The sequence below is a fragment of the Callithrix jacchus genome, chromosome 7 (genome assembly GCF_049354715.1).
Source record: "Callithrix jacchus isolate 240 chromosome 7, calJac240_pri, whole genome shotgun sequence".
NCBI lineage: Eukaryota > Metazoa > Chordata > Mammalia > Primates > Cebidae > Callithrix > Callithrix jacchus.
In genome coordinates, this window is record NC_133508.1 from 58,363,044 (window position 1) to 58,376,394 (window position 13,351).

Consider the following 13,351-nt stretch of genomic DNA (forward strand, 5'->3'; position numbering starts at 1 on the left):
TGGGGAGCAGGTCTTCCTCCTCCCCTCCCTCACCCAAGGCCTTTGCTCCGTGTCCCAAGGAGGCAGGATCGACCACGGGCACCATGAAGGCAAAGCCAAGCAGGCCCTGCACGAGGCAGTGGAGATGGATCGGGCCATCGGGCGGGCAGGCAGCATGACCTCCTTGGAAGACACTCTGACTGTGGTCACCGCGGACCACTCCCACGTCTTCACCTTTGGTGGATACACCCCCCGTGGCAACTCTATCTTTGGTAAGTGGGCCTTCTTTGGGGTGGATACTCCTGGAGATCTCCTGTCTGCCCACCTGGGAGCAGGAGTGGGTGGGAGAGCCAGCAAGCCCAGAGCCTGGTGGGGACTCGATGATAGCTGGGTGGGAGGAACAGTTACTGGGGATGGTGAGAAAATGCAGGGTGAGGCAGGGGAGTGAGCTAAGTTGTGGTCAGGCGGACAGGCAGGTGGGTGGATGGATGACCACATTTGCCATGGCTGGGCAAGAGGGTAGATAGATGAATGGGAGGGAGGGTGGCTGACTGGATGATGGCTGGATGGAGGGACAGATGGATGGGAGGGACATGGGTATGATGAAAATGGGGGGATGGGTAGTTGCAAGTAATAAGGTTTAGAAGATGGGTTGGTGGCTTCATGGAGGCATTGCAGGGCCCTTCAAAGAAGATCCCAGGGGTTGCCAAGCCACCAAGGATCCCAATCTGGGGGATGGGGACTGTATTCCTTGTGCTCCAACATGACTCCTGAACACCCTGTCCCTGTGCAGGTCTGGCCCCCATGCTGAGTGACACAGACAAGAAGCCCTTCACTGCCATCCTGTATGGCAATGGGCCTGGCTACAAGGTGGTGGGTGGTGAACGAGAGAATGTCTCCATGGTGGACTATGGTGAGACCTCCTGGACCCAGGGCTGGGAGGAGACAAGGCACCCCTTGGGGATGGGCTTGGGAATAGGGTGTCAGCTTGTGGTCAAGGTCAGGGGTCTCAGAATGGCTGGGACTTGAGTCAGAACAACCTCCGTTTGAATCACCTTCTAGGATTTAGCAGCTCTGTGACTTTGGGCATGGGACTTCACCTTTCTCGGCTTCAGTTTCCTCTCTAAGAGGGTTCTACCTTCTAAGGTTGTCTGAAGGACTAAATGGGTCTGATGAGCTTAGCATGGTACCTGGCACACATAGGTGCTCAATATTTTACCTGCCTTATTACTGGCCCTATAATATTCCAGTATATAACTCTTTGCAGTTAGTTCATCCCATCCCATATCAATCATTTGTTCTTGATACTCCCAGTGGTTCCAGGGGGTCTAAAGACACAGCCAATGGTAAGAGGGTCTCCTTCTCAACTCTCCCTAATCCTAGCAGCCCAATCGAGGTGAACGTTCTCTGCAGACTCCCGTGTCAGAACAGGCTCTGTTTAAATCCTGTGGCCTTAGGCAACATGATTCCCCACATTGAGCCTCCCTTTCCTGTTCCATGAAATGGGAGCATTCAAGCCAGCCTGGGAGACAGAGAAGCTGCGTGCGCAGTGCCAGGCCCCTGGCAGGCTCTCAGCAGGCGTTTCTCCTGGCCCACAGCTCACAACAACTACCAGGCACAGTCTGCTGTACCCCTGCGCCACGAGACCCACGGCGGAGAGGACGTGGCAGTCTTCTCCAAGGGCCCCATGGCGCACCTGCTGCACGGCGTCCACGAGCAGAACTACATCCCGCACGTGATGGCGTACGCGGCCTGCATCGGGGCCAACCTCGACCACTGTGCCCCTGCCAGCTCGGCACGCAACCTCGCTGCAGGGCCCCTGCTGCTCCCGCTGGCCCTCTTTCCCCTGAGCATCCTGTTCTGAGGGCCCAGGGCCCGGGCACCTGCGAGCCCATCACAGATGTCAACTTCCTACTCCCTGTGCTGCCCACTGCCCGGCAGCCTGCCCCTCAAGGGGCAGGGAGGTGGGGGCCTCCTCGGCCTCTGCAACTGCCAGAAAGGGGACCCAGGAAACCAAAGTCTGCCGCCTGCCCACCTTGCTCCCCTCTGGAATCTTCCCCAGGGGCCAGACCCACTGCTGGCCCCCAGCCTTTGCTCCCTCCCCACTGCCCTTTGGCCAACAGGGTAGATTTTTTTGGGGCAGGCAGAGAGCACAGACTGCAGAAATTCTCGAAGCATCTTATTTTTCTAGCAAACATATTTCTCCAGACCCAGAGGCCCTGAAGCCTCCATGGAACATTCCGGATCTGACCCTCCCACTCATCTCCTTCCCTCTGGAATCCCATGGGCCCTACCATGCTCATGTCCCTGTCCCCAGGCCCAGCCCTCCTTCAGGGAAGATGAGGTCTTTCTCCTTAGGACAACGCCTTGTTCACCCACTCACTCCAAGGCCACTGGGGTCCCAGAAAGCCGGTGCCTGGGTGGCCGTCCTACCCGGGGTGCCCCAGGCTGGGAAGAGCAGCCTGGCAGGGCTCACAGACCTGGGCTCTGAACACGCATGCCAGCTCCTCTCTGAAGTGACTCTCCTGTTTGGAACAGCAAAAAAAAAAATTTTTTTTCTCTTTTTGGTGGTGGTTGAAAGGAAACACAAAACATTTAAATAAAACTTTCCAAATATTTCTGAGGACAGAGCTGAGTCTTTGTGGTCAGTGAGAAAAAGACTGAAAGAAGCTAATTTCTCTGGGAAGAACTGGCCTCAGGACCCAGGGTACAGGTGGGTTGCAAGGGGGCAAGGGCCTCTGTCCTGGGGGCTTCACACTCCCTACCTTGCCACTTTGGACACATTACATTGTGCAGCTTTCTTATCTGTGAAATGGGAGACAACCCACTTCTGGGTTGCTGTGAGGATTAAGGAGGCCGGGAGCAGTGGCTCACGCCTGTAATCCCAGCACTTTGGGAGGCCGAGACAGGCGGATCATTTGAGGTCAGCGGTTCAAGATCAGTCTGGCCAGCACGGTGAAGCCCCGTCTCTACTAAAAATACAAAAATTAGCCAGGCGTGGTGGCTCATGCGCCTCCAGTTCCAGATACTCCAGAGGCTGAGGCAGGAGAATGGCTTAAACTCGAGAGGCAGAGGTTGCAGTGAGCCGAGATCGCGCCACTGCACTCCAGCCCGGGTGATGAAGCTAGACTGTGTCTCAAAAAAACAAAAGATTAAAGAGGAGTGCCCGTGTACCCAGAAACCCCAGCAAGGAGGACTTCAGGGGCCCAGTGGCAGCCTGGCTGCATGGCACCCACAAACAGCACTACCTACCTTGGCCCATTTCAATCATTCTACAAATATAGTCAGTATTTGTTGACTATATAGCTTATATATATATATAAGCTAGGCACAGTATTAGGCCTTAAGAATTTAGTGGTGAACATGACAGACATGCTCCTTGCCCTCACAGAGCATCCTCCTAGCTTAGTAACTGTGACCTTTCCATTTCTAATATTCATACCTAGATACTAAACTCAGGGCTTCATCTGACACTGTGGGCGTACAGACTTGTCCAAGTTTGCTCCTTTTGCTTCACTGAAATGAAAATTCCCTTAATAAGGATAACAATCATGATCAACCCTGATCATTTACGACAGGCGGAGTCTGTGCTTGATGCTTTATGTGGATTCATTGCATTTAATCCTCATGAGGAAATAGGCCCGCATCATAAACGTGTATCGATGAGGAACCGAGGGTTCCCAGCTCCTCCCCAGGTAGTGGAGCTGGGATTCCAATCCAGGTACATTTTATTCCAAAGCTCCTGTACTTAGTCCATCCTTTATTTGGTTATAACACACTTCAAACCTCCCTACAACCTGGTCCTGAAGCTGACAATGCTAATGACTCTATTTAACACCAGTTAAATAGAAACTCAGGAAGATGAGAAACCGTATGTCAGAAGTGACCTTCCTTCAGGATTGAAAATGCAAACTAAGCAGATTTGCCTCTGAGCTTCCTAGCAGTCCTGACAAAAAAAGGAAGCACAGACAAGCTGATGCTGGGATAAAAGATGAAAGTACAGGCCAGGCACAATGGTGCGTACCTGTAATCCCAGCACTTTGAAAGGATAAAGTGGGAGGATCGCTTGAGGGCAGGAGTTCAAGACCAAGCTGGGCAACATAGCAAGACCCTGTCTCTACAAAAAATAAAAAAAAATAGCCAGGCATGGTGACAACAGGCCTGTAGTCCTAGCTACTTGGGAGGCTGAAGCGGGAAGATCATTAGAGCCCAGGAGTCAGAGGCTGCAGTGAGCTACGACCATGCTACCGCACTCCAGGCTGGGTGAAGGAGTGAAACCTTGTCTCTATTTAAAAAGGAAATAAACTGCCAGGAGTGGTGGCTATAATCCCAACACTTTTGCAGGCTGAGGCTGGAGGATCCCTTGAGTCCAAGGCTTTGAGACCAGCTTGGGCGATATGGTGAAATCCATCTTTATAAAAAATACAATAACTGGGGGGGTGGGGGCTTGGTGGCAGACACCTATAGTCCCAGCTACTTCAGGGGCCGGTGGGAGGATCGCTTGAGCCTGGGAGGCAGGGGTCACAATAAGTTGAGATCGTGCCACTGCACTCCGGCCTGGGCAACACAGTGAGACCCTGCCTCAAAAAATAGTAATACATAGAAAAATAAACTATATGCATACACTCTGGCCAGGACCAAGAGGAGACCTCCTCTTGAACTGTACAAGGCAGTGTTTTCCAGCTGTTATTTTCATGCCATCTTCACAATTGTTGCCATATTCATACTATTACTTCCCAAGGGCTCCTTGAAATTCACATCGAAGCAGTTGATTTTTAAATGTTCCCGGTACCACTTGAAGTCAATTTACATGTCTCCGGGGTGTGCAAACCATACTTTGTTTTGTTTTTATTTTCATGGGTTTTGGGGGAATACGTGGTATTTGGTTACCTTAGTAAGTTCTTCAATGGTGATTTGTGAGATTTGGGTGCATCCATCACCTGGGCAGTATTACTGAATCCAGTTTGTAACCTTTTATCCCTCATCCCCTTTCCACCCTTTCCCCAGAGTCCCCAAAGTCCACTGTGTCATTCTTATGCCTTTGCATCCCCGTAGCTTAGCTCCCACTTATGAGTGTGAACGTACGATGTTTGATTTTCCATTCCTGAGTTACTTCATTTAGAATAATAGTCCCCAATCCCATTGCTGCAAATGTCCTAATTCATTCCTTTTTATGGCTGAGTACATATATATATATGTATACATATGTACACTTTTGGGATAAAAGATGAAACTACAGGACCTTTGTGCCTGGCCTGTACTTTCATCTTTTATCCCAGCTGTGCTTCCCGTGGTGTATACACACACATATACCCCATAGTTTATCCACTTGTTGATTGATGGAGATTTGGGCTGGTCCCATATTTTTGCAGTTGTGACCTGTGCTGCTATAAACACGCATGTGCAGGTGTCTTTTTTGACTACTGACTTCTTTTCCTCTGGGTAAATACCCGGTAGTGGAATTGCTGGATCAAATGGTAGTTCCGCTTTTAGTTCATTAAGGAATCGCCCACATTGTGTTCCATGGTGGTTTTACTAGTTGACATTCCCACCAGCAGTGTGGACGTGTTCTCTTTTTACCGCATCCCTGCTGACATCTCTAATTTTTTGATTATGGAGAAATAAGGGGTATCACACTGTGGTTTTGATTTGCATTTCCCTGATCATTAGTGATGTTGAGCATTTTTTTCATGTCTGTTGGCCATTTATACATCTTCTTTTGAGAATTATCAATTTATGTCCTTAGCCTACTTTTTGACGAGATTGGTTTTTTATTGCTAATTTGATTGAGTTCCTTGTAGATTCTGTATGTTAGCCCTTTGTTGGCTGTATAGATTGTGAATGTTTTCCCCTACGGGTTGTCTGACAAACTATACTTTGTTATCTCTTGTTGGGTTTCCATGAGCAGAATCTGAGACAGGAATCAGCACAAGTAGTTTGTTTATAAGAAGAACTCAGGGGCCTCGCGCAGTGGCTCATGCCTATAATCCCAGCACTTTGGGAGTCCGAGGCGGGTGGATCACGAGGTCAAGAGATCGAGACCATCCTGGTCAACATGGTGAAACCCTGTCTCTACTAAAAATACAAAAATTAGCTGGGCATGGTGGCGCGTGCCTGTAGTCCCAGCTACTCGGGAGGCTGAGGCAGGAGAATTGCCTGAACCCAGGAGGCGGAAGTTGTGGTGAGCTGAGATCACGCATTGCACTCCAGCCTGGGTAACAAGAGCAAAACTCCGTCTCAAAAAAAAAAAAAAGAACCCAGAAAGCAGCACCAATCGGGGAATGAGGAAGCAAGAGAGGAAAGGGAAGGACGTTGAGAAAGGTGTGTTTTTAAACAGGTTGCCACTGAGGCTAGCCAGGACTCAATCCCACGAAGGACCTCTCTGGGAGACAGTGTAGGAGTGACACTTCAGAGACATCTCACCCAAGGGCGAGGGAGCTGGGGTATTTACTCTTCAACTCTCATCTCTCATTGGCCGAGGGCTGCTTCTGGGGAGATTAATACTGGCACTTCTGACCTTCCCCATGAAGGGCTGAGAGAAAGCCCCCAGGCCTGGTGCTGGAGCATCAATTGCTCAAAGGACACAAACCAACAGCTTCTGTTGAACTTTGGGATACACCAATGGGAGAGAGCACGGGCTGTGAGTCAGATAGATGCGGGTCCACATCTCTGCTCCATCATTTTCTCAGTTCTGTGAACTTCAAGGGATTCAACTTCTCTGACACCCTGTGCCTAGGGGTGCCTAGCATGTAGTGAAGACTTGGGACCCCATTAGGAGCCAGGAACTCTTCCTGCCCACACTCTGGTTGTGAGATGATGTGTCCTTTGAGAAGCAGGCATTGAGATGTTCAGGCACCCAAGGCTTCAGAGTCTCTTCAAGCCTCCCTCACTCAGACTGGGCCCTGGGTCACTCGTCACCTAATATTTTAACTGTTGTGGGCTCTGAGTCCTAATTGGAGCCAGGGGTTCAGGCATAGGTCTGAGTTCCATTCACGACTACGGTCCGTGGCCATGGCCCTAGGCACTAAGAATGACAGTCCAGACCCCCAGCACAGAGGTTTCCGCTGCCCTTAGATGCCTTCTCCAGGAGGAAGAACAAAGATAAGCCCACACACCCTCTTGTATTCACTGCGATAACTCTGCCTTCTGTTAAAGGTAAATTCAGAAGGCTCCATAACTTGATGCCCGAGGATGTACTTCTACCCCCAATATCAGGTAGTGCCCTGCCCTGGTGGCTGGGACCCAGGCTCTTTCCAGGGATGGCTCTGCCACCTCCTATAAGTTCTGGATGTCCTTTCCATCTGACTAGCACCTTGATGGTGGGAACCACACCTGCTTTTTTTTTTTTTTTGAGATGGAGTCTCGCTCTGTCACCTCGGCTGGAGTGCAGTGGCACAGTCTCAACTCACTGCAACCTCCGCCTCCCAGGTTCAAGCAATTCCCTGCCTCCACCTCCAGAGTAGCAGAGATTACAGGTGCCTGCCACCACTCCCAGCTTATTTTTTGTATTTTTAGTAGAGATGCGTTTCACCATGTTGGCCAGGATGGTCTCGATCTCCTGACCTTGTGATCCGCCTGCCTTGGCCTCCCAAAGTGCTGGGATTACAGGGTCAATGCCTGCTTTTTAACCACCTCATCCTGGAAGTGACACACATCACTTTCACCCTTAGTGCATTGGCAAGAACGGGTCCTATGATCCCTCCCAGATGTAAGGAAGGCTAGGAAATGCAGTGTTCACTTGGGCAGCCGTTCCGCCGAACACCAACCTGGAAGGTTCTCATCCTGGGGGCAAAATCACCCCCACATTAGTTGAACACCTCTGTTCTGTAGGAAGGAAGAGGTGTGGGAGGCTGGGATGGTCAACTCGGCTCAGGCGGGAGACATCCTCCAACCCACCCACTCCCCTGTCATCACTGAGTACGGCATTGTGCTTTCAAACACTGGGGCCAGGCACAGTGGCTCACACCTGTAATCCCAGCACTTTGGGAGGCCCAAGCAGGTGGATCGCTTGAGCCTAGGAGTTGGAGACCAGCCTGGGCAATATAGTGAGACCCTGTCTCTACTCAAAAATAAACAATTGGCTGGGCCTGATGGTGCAAGCCTGTAGTCTCAGCTACTCAGGAGACTGAGGTAGGAGGATCGCTTGAGCCCAGGAGGCAGAGGTTGCAGTGAGCCAAGATCATGCCACTGTACTCTAGCCTGGGTGACAGAGTGTAACTCTGTTTCAAAAAATAAAAAGAAAGAAAAAAGAAAAAGAAATTGGGAAATTCTCTATAAAATCTGGGTTTCTGGCTTTTTTTTTTTTAAAGGGAGATCCAGCTAGCAGTGGACCCCACATGTCTGTAGGGCAACGGTCAGTTTGAGCTGAGCGACAAGCCTGTCAGGGGAGTGAGCTCTTCTGAGTGCCATGGCTCCCAGCATGCCCTGTATTCTGACACTGGGCCTTTGGATGTGTGTCAGTACCTGTCTGGTTGTGGTGGAGAAAGCCTGCAGCCCCTGCCTCATTAAGTACTATGCCCCATGCCACAGTCTTGCCCAGCGAACAGACAGTAGACAAGTCCAAGGCTGTCCTCAAGTTCACATCTCAAAACAGAGACCTACAGAGACCACCCAGTGTGCAGGGAAGCCAGGAGCTGTGGGGACAGGAAGGGAACACAGTGGGGGCGGGTGCACAGGGCCCAGAGGGCAGTGAGTGAGCTGAGGCTTAACAAGGGAAGGAGGACCCAGGGCACGAGGATACCAAGGAGAATTCAGAGGGAAACACTGTGGGGAGAGAATGGCAGAAGGGCCTCAAACGCCATTTGGAGAAGCTGGGGATTGACGGTGAAGACGCTGGGGAGACATGGCAGGCTCTGGAGCTAGGAAGTGATCATTGTTTTTAAAAGATCATCCTGGCCTGGGCACAGTGGCTCATGCCTGTAAACCCAGCACTTTGGAAGGCTGAGACAGGTGGATAGATCACCTGAGGTCAGGAGTTCAAGACCAGCCTGGCCAACATGGTGAAACTCCATCTCTATACAAAAATTAGTTAGGTATGGGAGGCTGAGGCAGGAGAATCGCTTGAACCCAGGAGGCAGAAGTTGCAGTGAGCTGAGATCATGACACTGCACTCCAGCCTGGGTGACAGAGGGAGATTCTGTCTCAAATAAATAAATAGATGATAGATAGATAGATAGATAGATAGATAGATAGATAGATAGATAGACAGATAGATCATCCTGGCTATCAGTTTCAAGGGTACTTCAAGTAGAGAAACTGGAGGCTGGGAGACCTGCCCAGAGACTGCTGTAATAGACCGGGCCTGAGAAACTGGAGATGTGGAAATGGAGAGGGGAGGGACAAGCCCCACATGTGGCCCTGTGAATCCCAGCTCCTGTTTATCAAGAAGGAAGCCAGCCCAGCAAGTGAATGGAAGGATTGTCAGCAAACCAGACACTCTGGGATGCAGAGCAGGAGGCAGGAAGGTGCCTACTGTGTGCCACATATCCTACTGAGTGCTGAGACCTGGCAGTGAAGTTGTCGCCTTGAGGGTACATGTTCCATATCCCCCTGTCCTCTGAAGTGTTCACCCTCCATTTTACAGATAGGAAAGTCGAGGCTTGGCAGGACATAGTGACCTGCTCCGGGGCCCATGGCTTGTAGGTGGCAGCTGCATGTCGAACCCAGGTCTCCTTGACTCCCAGCTCATGTTCTTCTCCTTGTCTCTGGGGCTCTAATCTCTCCAAGGAAAACAACCTCAGCCCCATGAGCCACAGAACTGTGGGCTCCCTGAGCCCCCCAGAAGCCCAGAAGTGACCATGGGGGGTGATGAGACAGCATGCAACCCCATGGCCGAACCAAAGACCTCCCACTGGGATCCAGCCCCAGCCCATATTGGGAGAAGGGGGATGGGGATTAAGTTCTCAGAAGAGGATTTGGGCTCCCGAGTTCCTGTGTGGCTTCCTCTGAGCCTCCCGGGGACTCTGTCTTAATCACAGCGCCAGGCTCTTTTCTGGCTTCTCAGCAGTCTGTGTGACCCTTGAGATGGGGTGGGCACACGTGGCCCCCCTGCCAAGCAGGAGACAGGCTGGAACCGGTCCTCCAGTATCGCCTCTCCCTCCTTCCCGCTGGAACAGAGGCTTAGACTCACTGAGGTGGTGGGAACATAGCCGTGGGCACAATAGCGGACATTGCTATGGTGTTCCGCGCCGACCAGGCGCTGTTCCTACGTGGCTCACAGCACACATGAATTCATCCTCCCCCCAACCATCCAGGAGAGCAGGGACTGTGATTATCCCCATTTTACAGATGAAGAAACAGAAGCAGAAATGACTTAACTTATTGGAAGTAACACCCTAACAAGGGCTGGAGCCAGGACTCCAGCCACGCAACGTGGCTCCCGAGTACAGGATTTTAATCACCCTGCTGCTTGCTCTGGCGTCAGGCAGGGCTGGACTTCAGGCCAAGCTCTCCCAGTTGCCAGCTGCACCGAGTCACGTTCTCCTCCTAAAGTCTAAGTTTCCTGCTCTGGGACTGCAGTGGGAGAGGAGGGCCTGGCGTCTTGGGGTGTCATCACGTGCCGATTTTCTGCTCCTAGGGTCGGGGCCTGGCTGGTCACTGCCATCCACTGGCTGAAGTCCAGCGCCCTCATCTGTGGACTCCTTGATCTTGAAGCCGCAGCCTCCCACGTGCTGTGGTGGGGGCGGGCAGGGTGCAGGGAGGGCTCGGTGGCTGTGGGTGAGGAGGAGTCACAAAGAGGAGGACTTAGGAATCTAACTGCAGGGTATGAGGTGGTGGGGGTGGCGGTGGGAGGTGGGAGTTCAGTGGCTGGGAATCCTGTCCTCCTGGCCTGTAAATGGGGCACCCATGGCTGTGCCCTTGACCTGTGGGGAGTGCCCAGCAGCCTCCATCCACCCATGGCAGGGGGTAGCTCCAGAGCTTCTGGGTCCCCAAGTCAGCCCAGGCTTGACCACACTGCCTGCGGGCCTGTCACTCGCCTCCAGCCCACTCAGATTACCTGCTTGGGGAAAAATGGCAGTGAAGGGGCAGTGAGCTGGGTCAGGGTGAGAGGAGTGGCCTGGGGCAGGGTCTGGAGGGCTTTGAGACGTGATCATTGGCCCTCTTTGCCTGCTGGTGCCCGGGGCCAAGGCCTGAGTAGCAGCTGCTACTCAGGATATGACAGGTACCATCATGACACCTGGCCTCAGGGAGAGTTTTGGTGCCAGATGGGCTCTTTGTGCTCAGAGCCCTCTGCTGTTGAAGAGTCTCCTGGGGCACAGGCCTCTTTCCACAGTTTCCCAGACAAAGCTCAGCCTGGAATGGGCTTCTACAGTCCAGGGAGGAAGGCGGCCCAGCAAGTGTCAGACACCAAGTTGCTGCCGCACAGTGAAATGGCCAGAGGAGTCCAGCTTCCATCACCAGCAAAGGGTTCGCACAGCCTTCTGACCCTGGGTCTGGCCTGTGAGGAGGGACTTGCAGGTACCCAGTGCCTGCCTCACTCTGGTATTTCAGCCTTCAACCCCGACAGCCTCTTCCCACCCTCTTAACAACACCAGTGCCAGCCCCATTTTACAGATAGGAAACCAAGAGCCAGAGAGTGACTGGGGCAACTCTCCAGGTGGTGGCCAGGGAAGACCTGTCTGAGGAAGTGACATTTGCTCGGACAATGTCTTGCAAAGACCTGGAGGAACGAGTGCTCCAGGCAGGCACTAGATCAAGTGCAACCTGGGGCAGAAATGAGAGACAGAAATAAGGTGATGTGGCTGCATCCCAGAGAAACGGAGTCAGTGAATGGGACAGAGGCTGCATAATGAAGGGAGCGTGAAAGGAGCTGGCATTTTCTTCTGGTCCCAGAGGGGAAGCCACTGGAGGGTTAGAAGCAGGGGAGACAAGTGACTGGCTTGTGCTTTGATCACTCAAGCGGTTGTGGAGCAGAGGAGGCCTGGGAGCTCCAGGAGCTGATGCCAGAGCGCAGCCTGGAGCCTTCTGTGTCTGGGTTGGAGGTGGTGGTGGCTTGGACCAGGCTAAGTGTGGTAGCGGTGGGAAGGAGCTGAATCCCAGACATGTTGGGAGGGAGAGCCAGCAGGGCGCCTGCTCCCTGGCGGACTGCAGGTCAGGAGGGGAGGGAACAGGGGAATCGCGGCTGGGAACCTGGGTTGACGGAGGTGCCGTTTACAGATATGGGGAACCAGATGTGGGGAGGAAATAGAGAGGTGAATCTTATTGGGATGGTGGTGCCCATTGGATCTTGGAGTGGAGAAGCTGGGTAGGTAGGAGGAAGAGTCTGGAGTTCGAGGGAGGAAATAGAAAGTCTAGGGTCAGGATGGTATTTATAGTTATGGGCTGCAGGGAGCAAGTGACTTGCCCAAGGTCACAGAGAGCCAGTGGTCAGGATTTAAACTGGGGTCTGTTGACTCCAAAACCCATAGGGGCTCTTTCCACTGCAGTGGGCGTTCACCTGGGACAGCTGGAAACAGAGAGGCTTCGTCTAAGGTAAAGGGGGGTGCTGCAGGACTCACAGGTGGGGCAAGGAGAAGCCTCTGAGGGGAAAAAAAAAATCACAAAATAAAAAGTGAATGCAATCCTAATCAAAATCCTATTGGTCAGGCCAGATACGGTGGCTCATGCCTATAATCTCAGAACCTTGGGAGGCTGAGGCAGGAGGATCACTCGAGCCCAGGAGTGACCAGCCTCAGCAACAAAGTGAGGTCCCGTTTCTACAAAAAGTTAAAAATGAGAAATCGGCTGGGTGTGGTGGTGCCTGCCTGCAGTCCCAGGTGTGGTAGTGAGATGGGAAGATTGTTTGAGCCCAGGAGTTGAAGGCTGTAGTGAGCTATGATCGTGCCATTGCACGCCGGCCTCAGCAACAGAGCGAGACGCTGTCTCAAAAATAAATAATAAATAATAAGACAAGTCCCTGAGAAGGAATTTGAGAATGACTGAGATCCTCCCAGCCTGGGCTGCTCGCCTCCCATCCACAGCCTGGTCAGCTGGAAGAGCCCATGTCAAGCGCAAAGTCCTGTCCCTGCCCATTGTACAGATTGGGAAACTGAGGTCTGAAGGAAGGCAGGGCTGGGGTCTAGGTCTTCTGGCTGCCAACCCTGACTCTTCTGCCCGCCTCTAAGGTGGACTCCTATCTGAGACAACTCAATGGCTAGGTTGAATCCTTCCAACTGGGACATTCCTGAAGGGGTGAGTGTCTCTCTTGAGGCCCACAGTTGGAACTGGGGCCTACAGTCTTCCCTCCTGGGTGTCCCCCAAGGCATGGTTTGCCCACGCCTGCCTCTGCCCCTGGTCCAGCCCTGCCCTGGCCTTCAGGACCCCTCTATGTTCCCGTCAGGGCAGCCCCACGCCTGGCTCTGGTCATGATTCCTTCCCTGTGGCCAGGACCAAG

At 52.5% G+C, this 13,351-nt stretch overlaps 1 protein-coding gene across 10 annotated transcripts in view; it reads left to right on the forward strand.

The window, feature by feature from the left end:
- ALPL (alkaline phosphatase, biomineralization associated) overlaps nucleotides 1-2,593 on the forward strand; it is a 72,158-nt gene extending 69,565 nt beyond the window's left edge. For all 10 annotated transcript variants that reach the window (XM_054258405.2, XM_035306655.2, XM_009000520.5 and 7 more), the window contains 3 exon segments: nucleotides 60-251; nucleotides 773-892; nucleotides 1,578-2,593. In XM_054258405.2, the coding sequence (XP_054114380.1) occupies nucleotides 60-251; nucleotides 773-892; nucleotides 1,578-1,843 (578 nt within the window). In that variant the 3' untranslated portion in view covers nucleotides 1,844-2,593.
- Nucleotides 2,594-13,351: the final 10,758 nt, after the last annotated feature.